The sequence below is a fragment of the Bos javanicus genome, chromosome 10, assembly GCF_032452875.1.
Source record: "Bos javanicus breed banteng chromosome 10, ARS-OSU_banteng_1.0, whole genome shotgun sequence".
NCBI classification, from domain to species: Eukaryota; Metazoa; Chordata; class Mammalia; order Artiodactyla; family Bovidae; genus Bos; species Bos javanicus.
In genome coordinates, this window is record NC_083877.1 from 5,041,026 (window position 1) to 5,065,988 (window position 24,963).

Here is a 24,963-nt window from a genome sequence, read left to right on the forward strand (position 1 = left end):
ATTGGGTTTGAAATAAATATACTTGCCATTATTCCCATTATAATAAAAAACCATAACCCATGAGCCACAGAAGCATCAACTAAATACTTCTTAACCCAATCAACAGCCTCAATACTATTAATAATAGCCATCATCATCAACCTGATATTCTCAGGCCAATGAACCGTGATAAAGTTATTCAACCCAGTAGCCTCAACACTCATAACAATAGCCCTCGCCATGAAACTGGGACTAGCCCCATTCCACTTTTGAGTCCCAGAAGTAACACAAGGCATTCCCCTATTCTCTGGCCTAATCTGACTGACATGACAAAAATTAGCACCCATATCTGTACTCTACCAAGTCTCCCCATCAATTAACCTAAATCTAATTCTAACCCTATCAATTCTATCAATTATAATCGGAGGCTGAGGAGGACTAAATCAGACCCAACTTCGAAAAATTATAGCCTACTCATCAATCGCTCACATAGGCTGAATAACAGCAGTACTACCACACAACCCCACTATAACACTACTAAACTTAACCATCTACATTATTACAACTTCCACCATATTCACTCTATTCATAGCCAACTCCACCACCACCATCTTATCACTATCACACACAAGAAATAAAACACCCGTTATAACCATCCTAGTTCTTGTCACCCTCTTATCAATAGAAGGACTCCCTCCCCTATCAGGATTCATACCAAAATGAATAATCATCCAAGAGATAACAAAAAATGACAACGTTATTCTACCCACCCTCATAGCAATCACAGCACTATTAAACCTATATTTCTACATACGACTCACATACTCTACCACACTAACAATATTCCCCTCTACAAACAATATAAAAATAAAATGACCATTTTCCCTCACAAAAAAAATAACCCTCCTACCAACAATAGTTGTACTATCCACCATACTACTACCGCTCACACCAATACTATCAGTACTAGAGTAGGAATTTAGGTTAAATAGACCAAGAGTCTTCAAAGCCCTAAGCAAGTATAATGTACTTAATTCCTGAGAAGGATTGCAAGACTATATCTTACATCAATTGAATGCAAATCAACCACTTTAATTAAGCTAAATCCTCACTAGACTGGTGGGATCTACCCCCACGAAACTTTAGTTAACAGCTAAATACCCTAGTCGACTGGCTTCAATCTACTTCTCCAGCCGTGAGGAAAAAAAGGCAGGAGAAGCCCCGGCAGAATTGAAGCTGCTTCTTTGAATTTGCAATTCAACGTGTAAATTCACCACAGGGCCTGGTAAAAAGAGGAATCAAACCTCTGTCTTTAGATTTACAGTCTAATGCTTTACTCAGCCATTTTACCCATGTTCATTAACCGCTGACTATTCTCAACTAACCATAAAGATATCGGCACCCTTTATCTGCTATTTGGTGCCTGGGCCGGAATAGTAGGAACAGCTCTAAGCCTTCTAATTCGCGCTGAATTGGGCCAACCCGGAACCCTGCTTGGAGACGACCAGATCTACAACGTAGTTGTAACCGCACACGCATTTGTAATAATTTTCTTTATAGTAATGCCAATCATAATTGGAGGGTTTGGTAATTGACTTGTCCCTCTAATAATTGGCGCCCCCGACGTAGCATTCCCCTGGATAAATAATAAAAGCTTCTGACTCCTTCCCCTCTCCTTCCTACTACTTCTAGCATCATCCATAGTTGAGGCTGGGGCAGGAACAGGCTGAACCGTGTACCCTCCCTTAGCAGGCAATCTGGCCCATGCAGGAGCCTCAGTAGACCTAACCATCTTCTCTTTACACTTAGCAGGTGTCTCCTCAATTTTAGGGGCTATTAACTTTATTACAACAATTATTAACATAAAACCCCCTGCAATGTCACAATACCAAACCCCTCTATTCGTGTGATCCGTAATAATCACCGCCGTACTACTACTCCTCTCACTTCCTGTACTAGCAGCTGGCATTACAGTGCTACTAACAGATCGAAATCTAAATACAACCTTCTTTGACCCGGCAGGAGGAGGGGACCCTATCCTATACCAACACTTTTTCTGATTCTTTGGACACTCCGAAGTCTATATTCTTATTCTACCTGGGTTTGGAATAATCTCTCATATTGTAACTTACTACTCAGGGAAAAAAGAACCATTCGGATATATAGGAATAGTTTGAGCTATGATATCAATCAGATTTTTAGGGTTTATCGTATGAGCTCACCACATATTCACGGTCGGAATAGAGGTCGACACACGGGCCTACATCACATCAGCCACTATGATCATTGCTATCCTAACCGGGGTGAAAGTCTTTAGTTGACTAGCAACACTTCATGGAGGTAATATCAAATGATCCCCTGCTATAATGTGAGCCCTGGGCTTTATTTTCTTATTTACAGTAGGAGGTCTAACCGGAATTGTATTAGCTAACTCTTCTCTCGATATTGTTCTTCACGACACATATTACGTTGTCGCACACTTCCACTATGTTTTATCAATAGGAGCTGTATTTGCTATTATAGGAGGATTTGTGCATTGATTCCCACTATTCTCAGGCTATACTCTCAACGATACATGAGCCAAAATTCACTTTGCAATTATATTCGTGGGTGTTAATATGACTTTCTTTCCACAACACTTCTTAGGACTATCTGGCATGCCACAACGATACTCCGATTACCCAGCCGCATACACAATATGAAATACTGTCTCATCAATAGGCTCATTTATCTCTCTAACAGCAGTCATGCTAATGGTTTTCATTATCTGAGAAGCATTCACATCCAAGCGAGAAGTCTTCACCGTGGATTTAACCACAACAAACCTAGAATGATTAAACGGGTGCCCCCCGCCATACCATACATTTGAAGAACCCACATATGTTAACCTAAAATAAGAAAGGAAGGAATCGAACCCCCTACTATTGGTTTCAAGCCAACATCATAACCTCTATGTCTCTCTCAATAAATGAGGTGTTAGTAAAATGTTATATAACTTTGTCAAAGTTAAGTTACAAGTGAAAACCCTGTACGTCTCATATGGCATACCCCATACAACTAGGTTTTCAAGATGCAACATCACCAATTATAGAAGAATTACTTCACTTTCATGATCACATGCTAATAATTGTCTTTTTAATTAGTCATTAGTGCTTTATATTATTTCACTAATACTAACAACAAAATTAACCCACACCAGTACAATAGATGCACAAGAAGTGGAGACAATCTGAACTATTTTACCTGCTATTATTTTAATTTTAATTGCCCTCCCATCCCTACGAATCCTATACATAGTAGATGAGATCAACAACCCATCTCTTACAGTAAAAACCATGGGACATCAGTGATACTGAAGCTATGAATATACAGATTATGAAGACCTAAGTTTTGACTCCTATATAGTTCCAACATCAGAATTAAAGCCAGGAGAATTACGACTGTGAAAAAGCAGAAACAGTGGCAGATTTTATTTTCATGGGCTCCAAAATCACTGTGGTTGGTGACTGCAGCCATGAAATCAAAGGAAGCATGCTCCTTGTAATAAAAGCTATGAGCAACCTAGACAGCCTGTTAAAAAGCAGAGACATCACTTTGCCAAAAAAGGTCTGTATAGTCAAAGCTGTGGTTTTTCCAGTAGTCATGTATGGATGTGAGAGCTGGACCATAAAGCTTTTTTCAGGATCCCCTCCAGGATCATGTTTTGCATATAATATCATGTGTTTTAGTTTGATTTTAATCTGGAATAGTTCTTCAGCCTTCCTTTGTTTTTAAGACATTGGGACTTTTGAAAGTACAGGCCAGTTAGTTTGTAAAAGGCCCTTCAATCTGGGTTTGTCTGATGCTTCCTTCTGATTAGATTCAGGTCATGAATTTTTGGCAAGAACATTACCTAAGTGATGAGGTGATCTCAGGGTATCACATAAAGAGGACTGTTAGTTTTCTCCCTTGTAAACTTACTATCTTTCCTTATGTAATTTATAATCATGTTAGTTTTCCTAAGGGCCTCATTAATCCTTGGCTGATCAAATCACTCCTATTTGAAGCACCTATTCCACCATTTTCTTTTTTGATATTTGCCCCTGAGTGCTAGTTAACTAACTAACCTAACTCTCTCAGCTCCTCACTGGCTTTGCCTGTGACTGGGGCAGAGCCACATCCACAGTCTTACATGGTTTGGAAGATGTACATGTTTACCTTGCCACTGATTTTCTGTGTATTTGTACCATACTGACAGATGTTTACAACATCCAAGTCAGTGAGCACCACACCCAACAAAGATTCTGCAGTGATGGGCCCGGGAAAGCTGTCAGGGCTTAGTCAGGTCATTACTGAATCTTGCTCATGTTAGGGTAACTTTCATTTACCTACACAATGCTAAGGACTGTGAGGACCACTGTCGTATGTACTGTAACAAAAATACTATGTGAATTCTTCTGTTTCAGAGCAGCGATTCCAGCTATGTCCTTTCTTGTTTCTTGCAGTTACACTAAGGAACAATGATTTACTGAAGTTAATAGAGTCCCTTATGTGACTTTAATACATAATAATGTCCATTGCCAGACTCGCACACCACCTGGTTTGTGCCCAAATGCTCCTTACCTCTTAAAACATGCTGGTAACTGGATAACAGGAACTGCAGGTGCTCGACCAGCTCATCCCATTTCTGCCACTGGGTTTTATCTGACTGCAGAGATAGTAAAAGCAGTTGGTAATAAATTCTTTCCTCAGTAAGAGGTTTATACAGTTTTTAAGTAACTTACAAAAAGCTCACGGATTTAGGAAAAGGTGGTCTAGGCCTGGAAGTGAAGTAGGGAAAAACATACCTGACACTTGAGCAGTGATGTGGAATGGTTCAGAAAATAGAGGGCCTGGGCCAGAGACAAGGGTAGGCGCGTGGGCGTCTCACAGCTGTGGAGAAATATGATTTCCAGCACTTTGCAGCGTAGGAGGTGGCTTTCCATGGTAGTAAAGAACATCTCTCTGCATGGAGAAGAGAGAGAGTGCACCATTGCAACTATTGTTTCAAGGAACATATACCACAATTCTCCCCGAATGCTCTAACCTTTGCCTAAACCAGAGAAGGCTAAGAAGGAATACAGTGAAGGCCTACAAAATCACAAAGCCTGTGGACAGGGCAGAAACAGGTTCATTCATGAACTGACAACTGCCAGACCGGGGGTTGGGGGGTGGGGTGGGGGGCAGGGGGAACTCCTTGACCTTTGAAAGCAAAAGACTAGTTTAGGACACTTGAAGAATTACAGCATACTCTAACCAAGAGAATTAATCGTAAGATGAAATGTTTCTGAATGGCCATAAAGTGCCATAATTGGCACAAAGGAGGAATATTATTAAGAGGAATAAAAGAGGGTATTGCTCTCGAAAAGCTGATGGTTGAACAGGGGCGAGAAGTGTGCCACAGGAACCTGACGCGCAGGGCCAGTGTGTACACAGTGTGGTGGTGCCCCCGTGGCGCAGACGGCAGAGCACACTCGGTCGGGGCTGGGAGCAGCCTCTGGCGGGGGAGGTGGCATGGGCGGCAGTGAGCTAGGGGAGTAAGGAAGGCCCAAGGTAAGAGGCGCTCCAATGCCAGGACACACATGGCGAAAACCGAGAGGCCAAGAGATACACACATCTGGGGCACCACAGCCTTCTTCAACTTCAAGCGTCTAGGACCGAGGAGTCCCCGAGGGACTTGGCCAGCGAGGGTGGGCTGGAGCACACTCAGAGGCTTCTGAGAGGGAGAGCTGTAAAACGAGGGCTGAGCTTCGGGAAGGTGAATCCCACTCACTGTTCTAAACGCAGTGTGGGCTTCCCTCCCAGACTCTGATGAATCTCAGATGCACAGGGTGCATCCCTGGACTGCCTAAGGGCTTTTGCCTGCAGGTTTGGTTGGTGGTTCTTGCCAGGTCTGCGCATCAGAGCAGTTTCTGAGGAGTAGGCAGGGAGCAGACAAGGAGACGGCAGCAATAGAACCTGCCCCAGATAGCAGGGTTCTTTCTTCTACAGCTGTCCCTTTGCAGTGGGGCAACATTTGGAAAAATAGGGGGCTCTTGGTGCCACTGCCGCTTATAACAATGATAAATAACAAAGTATCTATTCATTTTTATTTTCTTCTTCCCTTTCCTTTTGCTCTTCCACCAGACACGTGTTATTAGTGTAAAAGCAAAATTTTAAAAAGCAGAATAAATAATTTTAAAACCTTTGCTTACCATTCTAAAGTATAAAAGTCTAAAATATTTATGAAAATCCATTTGATCTCTTTAATGTATTTTTTAGTACCATTCTATACCTTCTCTGACAAATTTTCTTTAATACAAAGGACTCCAAATTATTACATTCATAAGATATTCTCCAAATTCTTTTAAAGTCTAATTTCTACTCTGCATTTGGTATATGACTTTTACAGACAGTTGATCTATTCAATAACTTTTAATTTCAAACTGTATTTTCTCTTCCAGTTTTGACTCCAGAGCCTGCACTTGTCCTGGTTTTATAATCCAATATGGCAAACCCAGAAATATACAAAGGACAAGAAAGTAATTTTAATGTGTTGGACATAGTAGGAAATGGAGGTACAATTATCTATAGCAATTCAAATTCAAATTTTAAAAACAAGACAGAGAGGAAGGCTAACTTCCAGATCCAGCCTTAACAAGTATATCTGGTATTGGATTGACTCTCCTTTTATCAACAATTGTAAACCTGAACAAAACATATGAAATAACTATTTTCAGGCATTGGATAAGCTACTGCAAATGACTACTGTTCTTGAGAGAAAGGGAAACAAAGGTGGTGAACCCCGTGTTTACCCTAGATTTCCTGCTGGGGGCACTTTCTAACTAAGGCCAAGGAAAGTATGGGTCCTAAACAGAAAGCAGTGGATTTGTCGGGCAGAGCAGAGACTGGGGGTCAGGGGAGCTGAGGTGGCTGGAATATCTGTAATGGTCCTCCTTGGCACATGGACAGGAAGATAGCCAAAGCCTGGGAGAGAACAGTTAGTGAGGGCTGTGAGAGGAGTGGGGATTCGGGAAAGTGCCCAGTGTTGAGAGAGATGGGGTTTCAATGAACTAGAAGAGAAATCTCATTACATGTTGGGCATTCGGATGCAACCCCAGAAGACTAAGCTACAGGACATTAGTCTCTTAAGAAAGGCTGCTTTAGATTATCCTTACAATTCCTAGAAACAAGCTTCAAAAGGAGAAAGCTAATCTGCTAAGAAATCACTATCTGCCAGATTGAAAGTCAATACTCTTTAAAGGAAGTCAGCAAATTTCAGATTCTCAACAACGGACCATTCACAATGTTAGGCATACAATAAAAAAATTACTAGACAAGGGAAAAAACAGGAAAATGAATCCATAACCAGGATCAAAATGCCCACAGAAACAGACCAACAGATGGCATAAATGTTGGAATTAGTAGACAAGGACTTTAGAACAGCTGTTATAAATATGCTTAAGATTAACCAACCAACCAACCAACTAACCAAGATATATAAATGAATAGATGGGGACTCTCAGCAGAGAGAAATGGACACTCTAAGGATGAACCAAATGGAAGCTCTTGCTCTGAAAGATATAATATCTGAAATTAAAAAAAAAAAATCCACTGGATAGGCTTACCAACAAATTAGGCACCACAAAAGAAAAGAAAAATCAAGGAGGAGGAAGTGCAACAGAGAGAGAAAAAAAGATAAGTCAAAACAAAATAAAACAAACAAAAAACAAAAGTAGAAAACACAGAGCCGTAACGTTCTGTGGAACAGTGAGACACAGCCTAGCAAATATATACTCGAATTCCCAGAAGATGAGAATTCAGGCCAAAAAATTTTTTTAAAATGCCCAAGATATTTCTAACTTTGATCAAAAATATCAACTCACAGATTCAAGAATCTCAATAAACCCCAAGCAGGGTAAACATAATGGAAACTACAACTAGTTACCATAATCTAGGAGACGGAAAAAAAAAGAGCAGCAGCCAGAGGAAAAAAGACACGTGACATAAAAGGGAGCAACACTAAGAAATTCTAATGACTTCCCAGTAGCAAGCCAGAAGAAAGTGAACAGCTTTAAACTAAGGAAAAGCACCTATCAATCCAGAATTCATATCAAGTAAAAACACTATTCATATATGGTGAGATAACATATACCGATAAACAAAAGCTGAAAGAACGCATTACAAGTAGACTTGCAGTACAAAAAATATTAAAAGAAGAGAAGAAATTAATATTTCTCTTCTTTACGTGGAAGAGAAATAATACCAAATGGAACTTGGATAGTCAAGAAAGAAAGAACACCAAAAATGGTAACTGTGTGGATCTGACATGTGTTTTTTCCAGCAACACTAACCAATTAACTCGATTTTAATACTAAAGCATCAGGTTCTGCAGGTTAAGGGCTCAGTCCTACAAGGCTGCCCTCGCACTCTCTCTCTAGATGCCAACCGAAAGTCCAGGTTGTCAACATGTGTGCTTCTGAACCGTGTAGCTATAGATGGGAGGTTCCCAGGACACCCACTTAGCTTTGATTAATTTGCTACAGCGGCTTGCAGAACTCAAACTCTTTGCTTACTAGGTTACCAATTTATTATAAAAGGTATAACTCAAGAACAGCCCAATGGAAGAGATGTATAAGGCGCGGGGCAAAGGTAAGACACTTCCATGCTCTCTGGGTGCATCACTCTACAGGCAATCTCCACCTATTTACCAAACTGGAGGCTCTCTGGACCTAGTCCTTTGGGGTTTTCAAGGAAGCTGCATCAGACAGGCATGGCTGATTAAATCAGTGACCACTGGTAACTGAACTCAACCTCCAGCCCCTGTCCCTTCCCTTCAGGAGGGGATGGTGTGGGAAGAGGGAGGGCAGTGGAGAGCTGGAATGGAGAGTTCCACTCTCTAATCACATGGTTCCCCTGGCAACCAGCCCCCAACTTTCAGGTCACCAAGTGGTTTTCTGAGAGATACCTCATTAACAGAACAAAAGATAACTTTATTAATTACTCTTATCACTTAAAAAACTCCCAAAGAGCTGGGAACAGGACGAAGGTCTCTCTCAAACCCACACACATACAAGCTTGGATGGTGAAGAATCTGCCTGCAATGTGGGAGACCCAGGTTTGATCCCTGGGTCAGGAATATCCCCTGGAGAAGGGAATGGCAACCCACTTCAGTATTCTTGCCTGGAGAATTCCATGGACAGAGGAGCCTGGCAGGCTACAAAGAGTCAGACATGACTGAGGACTAACACTTACTTCCTTTATAAATATATTTGTTATTATAGGTTACAATATCACAGATAGGCGGAACAAAGAGTGTTCCCCACCCGCATCCCTGAATTTCTTTTAAAAACAACTGTTTAAAGCAAAAACATGATTCCATCCCAGAGTAAAATGCATGACAACAATAGCACAAACAGTGGACAGGAGTGGATAAATGAAAAGACGGCTATTAAGATTTTAACATCACATGTTATGATAGAGTATTAATTCAAGGTAGACTCTAATAAGAACGCATATTGTAATTCCAAGAGCAACCATTAAAAAAATAAAACATCTCTGAAAAAGCATTCGATAAAATTTAATACCAACTCACGATAAAAACAGAAAACAAGGAATAGAAGGGAAATTCTTCAACTTATTAATGAACATCTACAAAAAAAGTCCTAGAGCTAGCATCATAATTAATCATGAACTGATATTTTAATTAATCAATAATTAATTAATGAACTGAATGCTTTTCCCTAAATCATGAACAAATCAAAGATGTCTACTCTCTCCTGGATCATAACCAAAGCAAAGATGTCTGCTTTTGCCATTGCTATTCAACATAATATTGGAAGTACTAGTCAGTGTAGTAAGGCAATAAAAGGCATACTGATTGGAAAGAGAGAACTAAAGCTTTCCCTACTTGCAGATGACATGATGGTCTACACAGACAATCCCAAGGAATCTTTGGCATGAGAGCATTTTCCGTAAAAGAAAATCTGATAAGACAGATTACATCAAAATTTAAAACGTGCTCTGTGAAAGATCTTGTTAAAGAGGATGAAAAGACAAACTACAGAATGGGAGAAAATATTTGCAAACTACAGATCTGAAAAGGATTATATCTAGAATATATAAAGACTCTGAAAACAGGAAAAAGCAAAAACCCTGTTAAGAACATGAGAAAAGAAATATTTTAGCAAAGATGTTATACAGATGGCAATTAAGCACACAGAAAGATACTCAACTTCATTATTGATTAAAGAAATGAAAATGAAAATCACGAGATACCATCATACACTTATCAGAATAGCTAAAAAAATTAAAAATTGTTTTAACAACACCAAATGCTGGTTAGGATGCAGAGAAATTGGATCATTCATACTGCTGGGGAGAATGTAAAATGGTAAAGCCACTAAAAGAAACAGTTTGGCAGTTTCTTAAAAAAAACTAAGTAAGTAGCTACTATATAATGCAATGGAGAAGGCAATGGCACCTCACTCTAGTACTGTTGCCTGCAAAATCCTATGGACGGCGGAGCCTGGTAGGCTGTAGTCCATGGGGTCGCTAAGAGTTGGACACGACTGAGTGACTTCACTTTCACTTTTCCCTTTCACGCATTGGAGAAGGAAATGGCGGCCCACTCCATTGTTCTTGCTTAGAGAATCCCAGGGACGGGGGAGCCCGGTGGGCTTCAGTCTATGGGGTCGCACAGAGTCGGACACAACTGAAGCGACTTAGCAGCAGCATATAACGCAATGGAGAAGGAAATGGCAATTCACTCCAGTATTCTTGTCCAGAGAATCCCATGGACAGAGGAGCCTGGTAGGCTATGGTACACAGGAGCGTGAAAAATCAGACACGACTGAGTAACTAACAAACAACATATAAAGCAAAAATTGCACTCCTTGACATTTATTCCAGAGAAATGAAGATTTATGTTTATTCAAAAATTCGTACATGAATGTTTATAAAAGCTTTATTCATAATAGTCCCAAATTGGAAGCAACACAGATATCCTTCAATGGGTAAAATGGTTTAAAAAAAATACCAAAGGTATACCCACACCATGGAATACTATTCAGCAATAAAAAAAGATACCACAACCTGAATGAATCCCAAGAGAACTACACTAAGTGAAAAAGTTCTTCAGTGTATAATTCCTAAAAACAAGAACATTTTCTAAGGTAACCAAGTACAATGACAAAAAAAAAAAAAAACCAGAAAATTAATCTTAATGCAACAGTATTATATTAACCGTAGACTTTAATCAGATTCTTTTCATTGTCCTCATGTTGCTATTAATAGCAAAAGAAAATTGCAGGTTATACACTGCATTCAGTTGCCTGTTTTTTTCAGTGTCCTTTGATCTGGAACAATTTCTCATTCTTGCTTTGTCTTTTATGACACTGACATTTTGGAAAAGTGCAGTTCAGTTTTTTGCATAGAACATTTCTCATTGGGGATTTCTCTGATATTTATCCATGATTTGATGGAGGTTATGCATTTTTCGGCAAGAGGACTGCAAAAATGTTGTGTGCATCCTATCAAGGAGCATATGATGTCCGTTTGCCCTACTGCTGGTGTTAACTCTGATTACTTGACTCCATAGTAAAGTTAGTTTTCACTTCATAATTAATATCTTGTGAGAATATACTTTCAGACTATGCAAATATTTTGGTATGCCACAAATTTCATCATTTTAGTACCCTGTCATACCTGAATTCATTCTTATTATGATGCATGCCAAATGGTATTTTCCCCCCAGATTATCATTTCTTCTTATATTTATTAGCTGGCTTTCTACTATAAGGAAGAGAGTCCTTTCTCTTCCTTCCTATCAGTATTAGAATCATGGGTTATTATTCTACACAACAGTTTGTAGTCTTTTACTGTCAATATTTATTTTGATACTCAAATTATCTCAGATTTAGCCAGTGGAAGATCTTTAAGCTTCTTTTGTCATGTTCTGAACATTCCTTGAATATTTCCTCATTTCCTCATTATAAAGATGTTCTAGGCTCATTTTATACTTTATCTCAGGTCTGGAATCGGGCATGTCTTAACAAACTCTGGTTCCTTTTAGTGTAAACTAGAATTTAGAAACAAAGATCTGAGTACTAGGTCTGCTCATTGCTACTAGGGTGTAGTTGTTCCTAAGCTCTCTTAGTGGGTAGAGGTAGGAAAGAAATGTATGAATGCACACACACACACATATATATATATAAATGCTGACACATCTACATTTATTCCTATATCTATCTATTTATTAGGAACCACAAGTTTATACTGATGCCTCCAAATCCAATCCAGCACCACAGGGTTCCTTCTATCCTTTCTCCTTTTCATATGTGTAACTCCCTTCTCTGACTGAGAAACTTGGCTCTCATTATCCACAATACATTTAAGTGTTTAATCCTAGAATACACATAAGATAGTTTTTGAATTGTTAATACTTTCTGTGAAAGAGAAATTTACTAACTAGAGTTTAATATTTATTTACACTTCATTTTTTGTCTTTAGCCTCAGGGTATTTAGTCCAAATACTGCGTTTTAACTTACTTGGATGGGCTGGGGAAGACGAATAGTTATCGTAAAAGGGTAGTACTAGGGATCTTTGTGGAGAAGGCAATGCAACCCACTCCAGTACTCTTGCCTGGAAAATCCCATGGACAGAGGAGCCTGGTGGGCTACAGTCCATGGGGTCGCGAAGAGTCGGACACGACTGAGCAACTTCACTTTCACTTTTCACTTTCATGCATTGGAGAAGGAAATGGCAACCCACTCCAGTGTTCTTGCCTGGAGAATCCTAGGGACGGTAGAGCCTGGTGGGCTGCCGTCTGGGGGTCGCACGGAGTTGGACACGACTGAAGCGACTTAGCAGCAGCAGCAGGGATCTTTGTGGTGATGGAACAGTTCTGCATATGTTGATTGTCTTGGTGATTATATGAAGCTACACATGTGATAAAACTGCTTAGAACTACATATGATGAGTGCAATCTGGGTGAAATTTGAATATGTTCTGTAGATTATACCAATGTCAATTTTTTGTGTGTGATATTGTTACAGTTATGCAAGATGTAACCACTAGGGGATAGTAAGTGAAGGGTATAGAGGACCGCTCTTACTAGTTTTTGCAACTTCCTGTGAATCTTTATTTAAAAATATAAAGTAAAGAAAAAAAAGTTGCTTGGGCTTGTCCTCCCCCCAACCCTCACCCCTCAGCCCCATTTAAATGAATAATAATTCATTTAAAACACAGGTTAATTTCTGTTTGTATTGTTTGTTAGGCTCTCCTCCAACTTCCTTACTGATTTATTTTTCTTTTTTGAGTATATAAAACAATAACATGGTTCTAAAAGTCTAAAAGTTATAACTATACAAAGAAGTATATTCAGGAAGTACTACACTATCAATACCACTATTAAGGTCATTATCACTCCAGCCCAGCACCCTAGCTCCTTTCCAGCCCATCTACCCTTGTATGTAAACAATTCGATTGGTCTGCATTTATCTTAACTTTGCTTCTTCTTCTTTTTTTTTTTTTACAATTATAATCATGTATATTAAAAATGTTCTCCTTCTTATATGTGTATTTATTATGCATACTCTATGTATTTTGCTTTGGTTTACTTAACAATATATTTTGGAAAACAGTTCATAAAAATTATGCTCCTATTTTTAATATTTACTTTTTTATAGCTACATCTTCATTGTGTAGATGTACCACAGACATTCAACCACTGTCGTATGTATGGGAATTTGGGTTGTTTTTAGTATTTTGCAATTACAAACATGCTGTTGTGAATATCCTTTTGCATGTGTATTTTCATACTGTTAAACATGTATCTTTAGGATAAATTCCTACACATGATTTTTCTGGGTCAAGAGGTAATGTACATTTAGTTTTGTTAGATACTGTAAAATTCCACCACACACACCCCCGCCCCCCACCAGCCGTAATGCTTGTACCACTTTTCATTACTACCAGCAATGTATGGGCACCTACCTGCTTTCTCAAACCTTCACTAACAGAGTGTTTTACAGTACTTTAAAATTTTTACTATTTGTATAGGTTAGAAATAGTATCTCAGTGTAGTTTTAATTTACATTTATTTTTTATATGCATTTCTTTAAATATAAGTGAAGTTGGACATTATACAAAAATAAAATTACCATCTCTAGTAAACACAGATGAAAAAGCCCATAACAAAATATTAGCAAATTGAATCTGTCAATAGAAAAGAATATTATATCACAATCAAGTAGGGTTTTTTATTCCAGGAATGCAAGGTTGGTTATAATACGAAGAAATCAATCAATGTAATTCATCATATCAATGGAATGAGGGAGGAAAAACTATGATTATTTCAAAAGGTGAACAAAATACATTTTATAAATTCAAATACCTATTCTTCACAAAACACTGAATATCTTAGACAAAGAAGGAGGCCTCCTCAATCTGACAATGGCTACCTATGAAACATCCACAGCTAATATTATACTTAATGGTCAAAGACTGAATATTTTTCCTCTAAGATCAGGAATAAGGCAAGGATGTCTGTTCTTATCACTTCTCCAACATTCTATTAGAGGTATCAGCCCTTGCAATAGGGTAAGACAAAGAAGGAAAAGGCATACAGATTGGAAAGGAAGAGATTAAACTTTTTATTTGCAGACAATATATATTGTGTATATAGAAAATTCTAAGGAAATCACAGAAAATTCCTACTAGAATAACTGAATTCAGCAAGGCTGCACGATTTCTACCACTATCAATGAGCCACTGGAAAATAATAGGTCATATAAGTTATACTTTTGTCAGAACTTTGGAATGATACCTATGTAAATTAGTTTATATCATTTAACTGCATGTAAACTATACATAAACTTTAAAAGATTAAAAGGTAAGGCCATATAAAGTATCTTCTAGTATAATTTGGGGTGGTTGCAAATTTTCCCTTCCTGAAAAGTTTTAAATTAGGACCAGGTTTCATTTAAACTATTTTTGTCTATGTTTAGTTTAAATTTGTTTACAGTTACCCACTCCTTAGATTTCCCATCTCTCACTAGAATCTGGGCATAAATAAATAAACAGTATGGGCGCTGGATCCAAATGAAATACTAACGAAGCGATACAGCAAGCGTGATTTTATGAATGCTTCCTTCTGGCTGACCATTGTAACGTACTGCCTTCTTTGAACTGACCTTGCAATTAGGAAGTCCTAGGTTTAAATCTGGATTCTAAATCTGATTAGCAATGTAAACTTTGGCTAGTTATTTAACTATTTAGAGTATTTTTTTTCATTTGTTAAATGGGAACAACATTATAAAGCTTTATACAAACATGAGATAATTAATGTAACAATGACTGGCACATTGTACAGATCCAATAAATGTTTGTCTTAATCTTAGCAGGATAGTTTAACTAAATCTTTATTACAATTCTATTTGGAATGACATTTTCTTCTAACAGAGGAACCAGAAATGTACAAGAGTAGTCTTGGTTACCAACTAGGAGCTTAGGGGATGGGGTGGGAAGCAGACAAGGAGCTGACAGAGATTCCCTCAAGGGTCACCACCCTACAGAGGCTCTCCCATAGTTATTTCCTGTCCCAGCAACTGTTCATGAAATTACAGTCATGGTAGCTTATTTTCCTTCCTTTGGATTCTAAAATTACTGGTTCAAAGGAGGAATCATTGGTCCTAGCCAAGAACTCTTATTTCTTTGTCTCTTCCTAATGGAATGCTTCACTAATTAATGTTTAGAGAAAGTGAATTCCTTACTCTTGATATCTGGGCTCATTCTACAGGTACAACTGTAGTCACTCTTGGATCACCTCTTCTTCCCCTCATATGAACAGGCCTATTTCACCCAACAAGACTTTAGTAAACATTTATACCAGGCTCTCTGGCTGAGGGTCAGAGAAGATGGTAGTGCTTAACAGCTGAAAACTTGAGGGATGAGTAAAGTTATTAGACAAATGGATAAAGTAGGAAATTTGGGCTGCATTTAAGGTAACCTGCCTCTTCCTAAGAAATTATGCCTTAGTTGCAAATAATAACAGTTGGTTGAGAAACTCTTTCAAAGGTTAAAGAGACAAGAACTATTTCTCTACCTTTTTTCCTCCTAATTTAACTACTGTTTGGAATTTTCTTTTGAAATTATGTTCCCAGATCAAAAAATAAAACAAAGCTAAGACTCACCTCTGACTCCTCTCAGGAATGTCCAGCACAAACCCAAACATCATTTCAGCAATTTTATTGGAGCTGCACGTGGGGGTCCTGTCCACCTCTACAGCGATAGACAGCATCCTCTGGAGCTGGCATATAATCCTGAGTCCAGAACACAGAACATAAATGAGCGGGAGGGTCCCTGCTGGCTGGGATGAGGTGCCCGCCAGTGTACTAAAGGCTCTTGTAAAGCACACACTAGGTCAGGGAGAACTACTCAAGCATCAGCATGCTTTTACTAGCAATTTCACCTACCTGAATCCCTTTTGCCAGATCATACTATCAACCTCTCAGAACCTGGGGTTGCGCTGCAAAAGCAAGCTGCTTTTAAATTTGAAAATAGAAACATACAATCTTTTTAAAAATAGAGTTCTTGTTGCTTATCTAATTATTTAAAAAAAAAAAAATTTGGCCATGCCACAAGGCAAGTGGGATCTTAGTTTCCTAACCAGGGATCAAACCTCTAGAACCTTCCTCAATCTGCCCCTGCAATGGAAGCATGGTGTCCCAACCACTAGACTGCCAAGGAAGTCCCTAGGAACATATAATCTTAAGGATCTAGAGAACTTTAAGGATATCTAACCTAAAAATTCTATATTCTACAGATGAAGAAACAGCTCCAGAATGACTAACAATTATCTGAATTTCTTTGATAGGAGAAAATACAAATTTACTACGTAGTTTTCTCCTGTTACTGGTTCCTTTACAACAATCTTTACCTAAGTTCAGTGTCAGAATTTCAACTGGTGAAACGTGACCTGCTCTCCCATCAGACCTAACTGTGGGAGAGACCCAGGCTGAAGGAAGGAATCTGAGCAGCCCCTCAGAAGGTGAGCCTCACCTGAAGCTGGCCTTTTCTAATGTGCGCCGTTATTTGTGAGGCAAAGAGGGGCTCTGTTTGCAGAAAATCTGCAGCCAGGGACACAATAGGTAGACCAGAGTCAGATGAGATTCTGGCTCTGCAATGACAAGCTATTCAATTTTTGACAAATTAATAAACTGCTCTGAGTCAAAACTCTCTCATCTCAAAAAAGGGGAAATAACACCACCTATTTCATAAAGTTGTGCTGAGTAACAGATCTGGCATATAGGCACTAGTTAATGGTAAACAGCAGTGCCTATTGTTGTTAAGATCATGATAAATTGATTTTCAAGGACTCTAATTTTATTCTTCTAATATCTACTTATAATTACTATTATTATATTAGCTTTCTCTTAAGAAACAGTGTCTGCCTCTCTCTTGGTCTATATCCTGGGGTTCTTACATAATCTTATTTTCCTACTTTAGGACCTTCCCCACTCTGCCCAAGCAAACGCTTCATCGTTCCAAAACATACTCCCTTTAGATACACAATTGTCTCCTAGATTAGTTAAAATCCATAGTACTTATTTAAGAATCCGATCAGTGCAACTAAATTATAGCACTGTGAATTTAGGCATAAATGCTGTATTTGAAATATCAAGTTTAACTGGCTTTTTAAACATAACTGACATAGAATAGCAGGTTACTTGTACAAGGGCAGCTCCAGCCCATGAAATCCTGGCATTTCCCCAAAAATGCCATGACCACTTTTAATTCCATAGAAGAAATGCCAGAATTTCTTTCCAGTGCAGGCTGAGGGAATGGGACCTGATCTGGTCTGAGCCACTGCTGTTACAACCTGTTGGAGCCTGCAGGTTGAACTGCTGTTCTTCTTCCAGGACTGGAGGAGAGAGACCCAGGCCCTTGAGGATTAGAGACTGCTAGAATGCCCACTGCCCATGATCCTGTATTGTCTCTGGGAATCTAGGAAGGGGAGGGCACGGTTGTTCAGCTTTTGCTCCACTTCAGCTGGTGAATTCATTTAGTGAAGTCCTGTTCATCTAGGGGGAAAGTATCTGCTTTTGTTTTACCTCTGGAATTAGGAACTTAGCCTTTAGTCAAAATAAGGTAGTTTTTAGTAAGAATCAGCCTATGTTATAAGAGCTGTTAATTTTGGGGAAACTGCTTGTAGAGAGTGGTGCTAGTCTCCAACACAGTAAACCCCAGAGCTCTAGGAAAGATAACTTCTGTCCACTCCTTACAGCTGATTGGCGTTCTTTGTCAGGTTAGGTTGGGAAGAAGGGTGGCTACTGCTGGTCTTCAAGATTCCTTTTCCTGGAGAGGTTTGATTCTCATTTGGGGGCTGGATTAATCTGTCTTCAGTTACTGCTCTGATCAACCACTTGATGACATCCCTGCAATGGAGAAAAAGATAAGAAAGAAAAAGTTTAAATTTCTGTCTTACTGTTAGGGTGCTCAGAACTGCAACTTTAACATGGTCTCCTAGACACCTAGATTTCCCTAAAGGCAACAGAGAGGAGCCCTTAGGCTATTTTCAATATTTTACAAGTCTAATGGAAACCCTGCATTTAATTGCAGGAAGGTTACAAAAGATAAGTAAAATGTCAACATTTTTCTTTAAGTTAGAATTATTGAAAGGTACCTCCAAGGTTAAAGAGTACTATCTGTGGCTTCCTGACCAGGAACATGCCTTGACAAAGCAGAAAGTTGGATTAGACAATCTTGTTGGCTTTCTATTATTAGGCTAATAAACAAAGTGTCAGACTTTATTTTTCTGGGCTCCAAAATCACTGCAGATGGTGACTGCAGCCATGAAATTACAAAATGCTTACTCCTTGGAAGGAAAGTTATGACCAACCTAGATACCATATTCAAAAGCAGAGACATTACTTTGCCAACAAAGGTCTGCTAGTCAAGGCTATGGTTTTTCCAGTGGTCATGTATGGATGTGAGAGTTGGACTGTGAAGAAAGCTGAGTGCCGAAGAATTGATGCTTTTAAACTGTGGTGTTGGAGAAGACTCTTGAGAGTCCCTTGGACTACAAGGAGATCCAACCAGTCCATTCTAAAGGAGATCAGTCCTGGGTGTTCTTTGGAAGGAATGATGCTAAAGCTGAAACTCCAGTATTTTGGCCACCTCATGCGAAGAGTTGACTCATTGGAAAAGACTCTGATGCTGGGAGGGATTGGAGGCAGGAGGAAAAGGGGATGACAGAGGATGAGATGGCTGGATGGCATCACCGACTCAATGGACGTGAGTTTGAGTGAACTCCGGGAGTTGGTGATGGACATGGAGGCCTGGCGTGCTGTGATTCATGGGGTCGCAAAGAGTCAGACACGACTGAGGGACTGAACTGAACTGAACCAAAGTTTAGAGTATGTTCAGTGCAGTCATACTTTATACAGGGTGTAGGCGCTCAGCATTTGTGAGATAAAAGCTTCTCATATAGGCCACATCTAATTTTGTTGCCTTCTAAAATCTCACTAATAGTAAATAATGTTTTAAAAATCCACAAAGAAGGGAAAAAAAGGAAGGCAGATAATAACAGTAAAAATCTGGAAGCTGGAAGGAAAATGAGTATTTCACAAAACAGAATATTATATAGTAGTGGAAATGAATAAGCTACAGTGGATAGGTAACAATATGGACAAATTTTAGTATACTATAATATTAAGTGAAATAAAAGTACCAATTGATTACATACAGCATGATACTCTTATAAACAGCTAAAAGGAACTAGAATAAAAATATATACTTCATAGGAACACATATAGATGCAATAAACTACATTAAAAAAAATAATGAATAGTTGGGATACCAATTACTTTGGATGCAAAAAGGTGTAAAAGTGAGTGATAGAGGATGGATGTGTGGTTAGCTGTAGGTAACTGTCAAGGTCCTAGCCTTTGATTGAAGGGGTGAGGTAAGAGATGCTGATTACAAAATTCAGAGTAACCAATTAGCTAAGTAAATCAGGCAAGTGTCATATTTAGATGATGTTTAATCTAACTCTATGCCTTTGGCAAAGGGATACATTTGAACTGACTTGGCAGAATTGAGAAAGCTGATTCCTAAGCCACCAGCAGAGAAGAGTAATCCTATTTAATCCTATTTAAAAGGCAGTACAAGGTTTCCATGAAGTTAGGATAAAAGAGGGTAAATTTAAAAATAAATGGTTTATAATCTGTTTAAGAAACTTTTAGAGCCCTAGATCTTCTTTTCCAACCCTGAAGACTACAGGTTAATTCTGTGGAGAGATAAACAGGGTCTCTGGACTAGGATATCAGGCACAGCTGGGAAACAAAGGCATCAAAGCAGAAACAGGGGCGGTAAGTGGACCTGCGCGTGCTCAATGCAGAGATCCTCGCCATCTTCCCACACCTGTCTTTCAGAAGTGACAAGTCCTCACCTGTACTCAGAGCTTCCATCAGCTGTGAACACATCAGCTTTTTGCCCTTAAACAAGAATAGAGCACCAGATTTTTCCAAACATCTATGGACATATTCTAACAGAAGAGATTAAGGCAAAAAAACCCAAACCAACCCATCTCTCTCCTCAAAAGAGCAACTTGGAGAAAACAGACATTATACAGAAAAGTAACAAAAACAAAAGCTATCATTAGTAACATCAAAGATATGAAAAGACACAGATCCATGAAAGAAAAAGACAAGAACAGATTCCTGTTTACTAAGTTTAAAAAGGAACATTTAAAGAAAAAGTAAAAGAGCTCTTGGAAATTAAAAATATGGTAACAGCAATGAAAACTCTATTTTCCAGAAATGAAGGATATGAAATGGCCCACTGAATGTCCAGCATAACAGATGAATATAGACCTAAAACAAGTATATTGGGAAAAAAGAAGATTCTGCAAACATCCAGAGAAAAAAATCAAAGCACATACAAAGAATTAGTAATCAGAGTAGCCTATGGCTTCTTCACAGCAAGAAGCTAGAAGACAGTGGGAAATTTGGAAAATTTCCTTTAATACTCTGTAGAAAAGTTATTTGTAACCTAAATATCTATACTCACATGAATCAATGTGTGGAAGATAAAGATATTTTCAGACATACAAAAACTCAAATTTTACTTCCCAAATACCTTTCTAAGAAGCTACTGGAGACTGATCCATCAAAACAAGGGAGTAAACCAAGAAAGAAAAGATATGAAACACATCCAACACTGGGAACAGGTGAAGGGAATTTCACATTTATGATAGAGACTTGGCAAAGAGGACAGCCAATCCAGGTTAAAGGAGGTCAAAGTACTCTACCACAGACCTTAAAGAAGAACCTCATAAGTGTGAACAAACATCTTGACAGGATATTTAAATCAAACGGCAGAGAATCTATGGTTGACTTCTGATATACAAAAGAATAGGAGGAAACTAAAAATGAGGCAATTATTAACTCTGAGGAAAACAAAAAGTTATGAGTGGAAGGAAAAGTAATCAAGTTTAGTACTGGGCTCAACTCTGACTAGCACACAGTTATAGTGATCAGAACATCAAATACTGATCTAAACAAAATTCTGATTCAGCTATATTATGGTGTGGGGGCTGGGAAGTGTGTGTGTGTGTGTGTGTGTGTGTGTGTGTGAAGAGGGAGAGAGTAAAAAGAGCTAACTCCTCATTTTCAGGTGAGGAGTCAATAGTCAATAATAGTCAATTACAGCTAACAGTGGACAAGCAAGGAGATTCAACCAGTCCATCCTAAAGGAGATCAGTCCTGAGGGTTCATTGGAAGGACTGATGCTGAAGCTAAAACTCCAATACTTTGGCCACCTGATGTGTAGAGCTGACTCATTTGAAAAGACTCTGATGCTGGGAGGGATTGGAGGCAAGAGAAGGGGACAACAGAGGATGAGATGGTTGGATGGCATCACCAACTCAATGGACACGAGTTTGAGTAAAGTCCGGGAGTTGGTTGGACAGGGAGGCCTGGTGTGCTGCAGTCCATGGTGTTGCAAAGAGTTGGACACGACTGAGCGACTGTAGTGAACTGAACAATAAAACATCAGCAACACAGGCAAGTTACTCAGCCATGAAGAAGTTAAATCCAAGGAATCTCTTAAATGAAAGAGTTGAAAGCAGTTACCCCTGTGGGAAAAGAAAATGCGGGTGAGGTCATCTGGTGACAACTATATTTCCTAAATTGTGTAGAACTAGATTACTCTTTGTATGCACAGTTAAAAAGAAAAGAAAATCCCTTAAGGGGCCACATGGAGACTGACTTAACCACCACTCTCTTTTAAAAGTTTTTCAATTTTACACCCAGTTACGCTATCCTGTGCTCTTGTAGTTTCTCTACTTACTGATTTTCTACCCCTATAATTTAACATTTAAACTTTACATAAAATGCTACATCCACGGAAATGGATGGAAGCAGGCAAACCTAGGGAGAAAAAGCCGTTGTCATTGTTATTGCTCAGTCGCCCAGTTGTGTGACTCTTTGAGACCCCATGGACTGCAGCACGCCAGGCCTCCCTAGCCCTCATCATCTTCCAAAGTTTGCTGAAGTTCATGTCCACTGAATCGGTGATGCCATCCAGCCATCTCATCCTTTGACGTCCTCTTTTCCTTCTGCCCTCAATTTTCCCAGCTGGCTGATACTCAAAAACATAATAAAATGTCCTTCTTTTTTAATTAAAGGAATTATAAGTCAATATCCCATATTGGCCTGTGAAAACTATTCTTAACAAATATGCAAGAACATATGAGAATGTATATGACTGACAAAAATCTCAGTGATGAAGAGAACGGTTTCCAAAAGAAGCAAAAGGGGGTAGTTCCAGGATGAAAATTCTAGTCTGAGATCCCTACCCTAGAAACCACATTTCCCCCTACTTTTATAAGGATATGGTAGTTTCCCACTCTGAAGCTTCCAGAAGCTTTAGCCCTGATTTTACAGAAAAAACATGTGTTGCTACCTTATTGTATCTTGTTCCATGTAACCTATTATCATAAAAGATTTCTCAAAACAGTTCAGTTCAGTTCAGTTGCTCAGTCGTGTCTGACCCTTTGCAACTCCATGAATCGCAGCACACCAGGCCTCCCTGTCCATCACCAACTCCTGGAGTTCACTCAAACTCATGTCCATTGAGTCAGTGATGCCATCCAGCCATCTCATCCTTGGTCGTCCCCTTCTCCTCCTACCCCCAATCTCTCCCAGCATCAGGTTCTTTTCCAATGAGTCAACTCTTCGCATGAGGTGGCCAAAGTATTGGAGTTTCAGCTTTAGCATCAGTCCTTCCAAAGAACACCCAGGACTCATCTCCTTTAGAATGGACTGGTTGGATCTCCTTGCAGTCCAAGGGACTCTCAAGAGTATTCTCCAACACCACAGTTTAACAGCATCAATTCTTCAGCACTCAGCTTTCTTCACAGTCCAACTCTCACATCCATACATGACCACTGGAAACCTAAAAAAGATGTCCTTTTCATTATAGGGGACTGGGATGCAAAAGTAGAAAGTCAAGAAACACCTGGGGTAACAGGCAAATTTGGCCTTGGAATACAGAATGAAGCAGGGCAAAGGCTAATAGAGTTTTGCCGAGAGAACGCACTGGTCATGGCAAACACCCTCTTCCAATAACACCAGAAAAGACTCTACACATGGACATCACCAGATGGTCAACACTGAAATCAGACTGATTATATTCTTTGCACCCAAAGATGGAGAAACTCTATACAGTCAGCAAAAACAAGACCGGGAGCTGACTGTGGCTCAGATCATGAACTCCTTATTGCCATATTCAGACTTAAATTGAAGAAACAGGGAAAACCACTAGACCATTCAGCTATGACCAAAATAAAATTCCTTATGATTACACAGTGGAAGTGTGAAATAGATTTAAGGGACTAGATCTGATAGATACAGTACCTGATGAACTATGGATGGAGGTTCGTGACATTGTACAAGAGATAGGGATCAAGACCATCCCCATGGAAAAGAAATGCAAAAAAGCAAAATGGCTGTCTGAGGAGGCCTTACAAGTAGTTGTGAAAAGAAAAGAAGTGAGAAGCAAAGGAGAAAAGGAAAGATATAAGCATCTGAATGCAGAGTTCCAAAGAATAGCAAGGAAAGATATGAAAGCCTTCCTCAGTGATCAATGCAAAGAAATAGAGGAAAACAACAGAATGGGAAAGACTAGAGATCTCTTCAAGAAAATGAGAGATACCAAAGGAACATTTCATGCAAAGATGGGCTCAATAAAGGACAGAAATGGTATAGACCTAACAGAAGCAGAAGGTATTAAGAAGAGGTGGCAAGAATACACAGAAGAATTGTACAAAAAAGATCTTCACAACCCAGATAATCACGATGGTGTGATCACTCACCTAGAGCCAGACATCCTGGAATGTGAAGTCAAGTGGGACTTAGAAAGCATCACTACGAACAAAGCTAGTGGAGGTGATGGAATTCCAGTTGAGCTATTGCAAATCCTAAAAGATGATGATGTGAAAGTGCTGCACTCAATATGCCAGCAAATTTGGAAAACTCAGCAGTGGCCACAGGACTGGAAAAGGTCAGTTTTCATTCCAGTCCCAAAGAAAGGCAATGCCAAAGAATGCTCAGACTACTGCACAATTGCACTCATCTCACATGCTAGTAAAGTAATGCTCAAAATTCTCCAAGCCAGGCTTCAGCAATATGTGAACCGTGAACTTCCAGATGTTCAAGCTGGTTTTAGAAAAGGCAGAGGAACCAGAGATCAAACTGCCAACATCCTCTGGATCATTGAAAAAGCAAAAGAGTTCCAGAAAAAATCTATTTCTGCTTTATTGACTATGCCAAAGCCTTTGACTGTGTGGATCACAATAAACTGTGGAAAACTCTGAAAGAGATTGGAACCAGACCACCTGACCTGCCTCTTGAGAAACCTATATGCAGGTCAGGAAGCAACAGTTAGAACTGGACATGGAACAACAGACTGGTTCCAAATAG

At 39.2% G+C, this 24,963-nt stretch overlaps 1 protein-coding gene across 2 annotated transcripts in view; it reads right to left on the reverse strand.

Annotated features, from left to right (window-relative positions):
- Positions 1 to 24,963, reverse strand: part of SIMC1 (SUMO interacting motifs containing 1) — an 86,080-nt gene that overhangs the window by 9,894 nt on the left and 51,223 nt on the right. For both annotated transcript variants that reach the window (XM_061429954.1, XM_061429955.1), the window contains 4 exons: positions 18,262 to 18,414; positions 16,171 to 16,299; positions 4,806 to 4,962; positions 4,582 to 4,666 (listed from right to left, as the gene is read on the reverse strand). In XM_061429954.1, coding sequence (XP_061285938.1) covers positions 4,582 to 4,666; positions 4,806 to 4,962; positions 16,171 to 16,299; positions 18,262 to 18,414 — 524 coding nt within the window. The remainder of the gene's footprint in view (positions 1 to 4,581; positions 4,667 to 4,805; positions 4,963 to 16,170; positions 16,300 to 18,261; positions 18,415 to 24,963) is intronic.